Raw genomic sequence first — 3,360 nt, forward strand, 5'->3', positions numbered from 1 at the left:
GAATTCAAATCTCCCGCCATGTGTGACGTCATCAAAATGCTGGCTTCTGATTGGCTCCTCAAATCGGTGTCCCAGCTCGCCCGTATTCTCACTACTATGATGAGATGAATGCTCACGATATACTTCTTAGGGGACACTAAAGTATAACACTTCGGCCGGGTTAAATACTTTTAATGATGCTGGCTACTGGTAGTGATAATTTTTAGATTAATCTGTTAGATTAATCTGTTAGATTAATCTGTTTTAGATTAACCCTCATCTGTACACCATCTACAATTGATGCAAATATCTTTTTAGGCTTTTTAAACAAATATTTTCATGTTTATATCTGACTTTTTTCTGTTAGAAAATATAATTAATAAAAGAAACGTGAAAATGTAAATCTTTCAGCCAAGTACGGAAACAAAATACGTATTCTCCGTCTAAGAAAACTGTTCAAAATAAAAAGTAAAACAATAATAATATAGAATATTAGGTAGAATAGCTATCCAGAGGTTAAGAATAATCATGTTCGTAAAAAAATAGATAGTTATGTTCCAAGGGGGTAATAATATGAATGTTTATAAATAATAAGTTTTTGATGTATAATTAAGGTTTAATCAAATATTACAAAAAATTAGAGAAGAAATAAAGCCAAGGGAAAATATATTTATCATATACATTGTAGAGGTAATATTTGTATCTATTCACATTTAGTAATATTTGTATATATTCACATCACACGTTTATATGTGGACTGATTATGATTTAAGCACATATTAATTTTTATAAAGAAATTTTCAATATCTAAAACAGAATGCACGTCATTTTTCTTGAGTTCATAAGAAGTAATGATCTAATTTTCTTTCTAGCTAGAAGTAAATAGAAAAAGTATGAAAATAACATTAAAGTTTTTAAGTTTATCCTCTAAAAAATTCAGGAGAAACCCCAGAAATGGCTGGTATATCAAACACAGGTTCAGATAAATAAGGAAGTTCTGACATGATTGTGGGCCTGGGAATGTCAGAGGGTCTTGGGACAGCAGTAGGTTGGATGGGTGTACCTCCACTTCCTGGGATGTGAGCACCTTCTGCGTGGAAACCTGTCTCGTCCGCGTACCACTTGACAGTGATGACCTGACCATCAGGAGCTGTGTAAGAGTAACTACCACGGGCGGTCTGCGCTTCCTCTTTGGTCCCGGGGTTCTTCAAGAAACCTTCCTCTTCAACGGATATTCCGTTACTTGTCTGATATCTAGATTAACAAAATAATGCTGTAATATTCAAGATATTACGCATGGCATTTAAAATTGGTAATGGTTAGTTAGAAAGTATGATTTGCATGTAATTCTAAATTCTTCAGATATCAATTTATATGTTTTTTTTTTATTTATAAAATCGAGTAATTTTTTTAATAAAATAAGAAATATTAAGCTTTTTGTAAAATTAATCGATAAGCCACTTAAAATATAATATGTGTTATAAGAAACCACCTACTAGTACCTGTACTTGTAAGTACCATTGTAATTATTTTCACTCTCAGAGGATAGAATGACGTCATTGTTTGGAGGCTGCTGTCCATGAACAAGCTCAACTCCAAAAATTAAAAGGATCCAACTCTGTAACAGACGGTAATATTTATAGGTGTTAAAATATAATGTATAAAATGTTCTACAATATTGTAATGTACAATATTAGTGGTTAAATAATTGTTCGAAGAATTACATTTATGTACTTGTATATGAGATACATATGTTTAGTGGTGAGTAAGTTAGTAAATGATTATAATCCTAGTTTTTAAAGGGCATAATCGTTTTCAGATAAGTTAAAAAAAAAAAAAAGTCTCGCAATATTGTTTCATTTTGTTAAATTTATACGGGTGTCGAGATGTGTAATTCATAATTTAAAAGTTGAATGAAACTGAACTTATTTATTTAAGGGAAGATTTTTATGTTGTAGCTGCGGCTCACTAAAATAGACTTACCTAAAGTGTCACTATAATTGATTATATTTATTTTATTAATTTTTCGAAAACTGTTATAAAAATTTTCATAAAACATATTAAATCCAGAAACAAAACCTTTGAAGTACTGAAATACTGAATGAAAAGGTAAGTTATATTTATTTCCAAATTTAAATTTGTTCGATTCGCTTACATAACATAATAAAAAGCAAATAATTATAATTGATCACCTAACATATACTAAATTTCTTGATTTAATAACAAAACAATTAATTACAAATGTTATTATTATACAAATGTATATGCACTGTGGTGCTTAATGACTCACTAATATAGATTTCACTGGAGCAATCTTTGACATAACTTGTTTCCTTGAATAGGCAACTCCATTTTTCTAGGTCAGATATAACATGAACCATGAAATGGATATAGTTTCATTCATGCCTGTGATTTATTTATTTCAATATATAAAACCATAGAAAAATATAGATTTGGTTGTGAAGATCTTTAAATTATTCTTTTTATTCTATACTACTCAACTCAACTTACTGTAATATAAATGTATAGCATCATTTCTGTATTATAAAAAATTATTAACACTTCATAGGAAAAAAATGGATTTTTAAAAATAATAAAATTTTTACTGCAAATAATATTAATTTCAACATTTTTAATTAAATTATTAGTGCATTTTTTGTTATGAGAATGTTGATAAATAAGAAAAAAAAATTTAATCCTCTAAAATAAACTCTAGGAGGCATTGACAAGTTCAGAACGGCTTCAAAAAATATTATCTATATTTTTTTTAGTGATCCTGATTTCAATAATTTGTCCTTATTTTTGTACTACCATAAACGAATTCAACTTCTTTCAATAATCTTCAACACGATAAAAAAGTGTATTATTTTCGGTGTCAAAAAAAAAAAAATAATAATAATAATAACAATCAGATTCATTGACTGAAAAATAAATAATTAATTGTGTTTAATAATAAATAAATAATTGTGGGTTTAATGTATGTCAGCTAATAAGTAAAAGGATCGATTGTATTATCTTAAATCATATAAGGTGGGATAGTTCGCATTACTTCATTACTTTATTTTCATAGGTGTAACTAGGTTTTTTTTAATCAAAAATAAATAAAATTTTAGTAACGATTTCGAAAAATAAATGCGTCTTATTATTGCTCGACATAATTGCGTCATGCTTACCAATTTAGTTATTTCATGAATTTTTATTTTTTTAATTTAGATTTTCAAAACAGGATTACTCGATGAATGGTGTGTAAAAACTAAACGAATCACTAAACATTTTAGGAAACGATTACTTGGCATAACTTACAAGTCTCATCGTTACAATCCACAGACATGAAGGTTAGACAGTACGGTCCAGTGGTAAACACTTACCTACTATATAAGT

General features: G+C 28.2%; 1 protein-coding gene across 1 annotated transcript; it reads right to left on the reverse strand.

The window, feature by feature from the left end:
* Positions 1-682: 682 nt before the first annotated feature.
* On the reverse strand, positions 683-3,360 carry LOC106691276 (cuticle protein CP14.6). The gene is made up of 3 exons (XM_014436990.2): positions 3,283-3,360; positions 1,482-1,597; positions 683-1,233 (listed from the first exon to the last, which is right to left on the reverse strand). Exons 1-3 carry the CDS (start codon positions 3,289-3,291, stop codon positions 900-902), a joined length of 459 nt encoding a protein of 152 aa, XP_014292476.1. The 5' UTR covers positions 3,292-3,360; the 3' UTR covers positions 683-899.

The sequence above is a fragment of the Halyomorpha halys genome, unplaced genomic scaffold (genome assembly GCF_000696795.3).
Source record: "Halyomorpha halys isolate HHAL.00 unplaced genomic scaffold, Hhal_1.1 Scaffold2203.1, whole genome shotgun sequence".
NCBI lineage: Eukaryota > Metazoa > Arthropoda > Insecta > Hemiptera > Pentatomidae > Halyomorpha > Halyomorpha halys.

Bases quoted from the DNA above. Each gene is read 5' to 3' on its own strand.
- LOC106691276 (XM_014436990.2), bottom strand. The intron at 1,234-1,481 runs GTACTAGTAGGT...TTGTTAATCTAG, and splicing joins AATGGTACTTACAAGTACAG to ATATCAGACAAGTAACGGAA.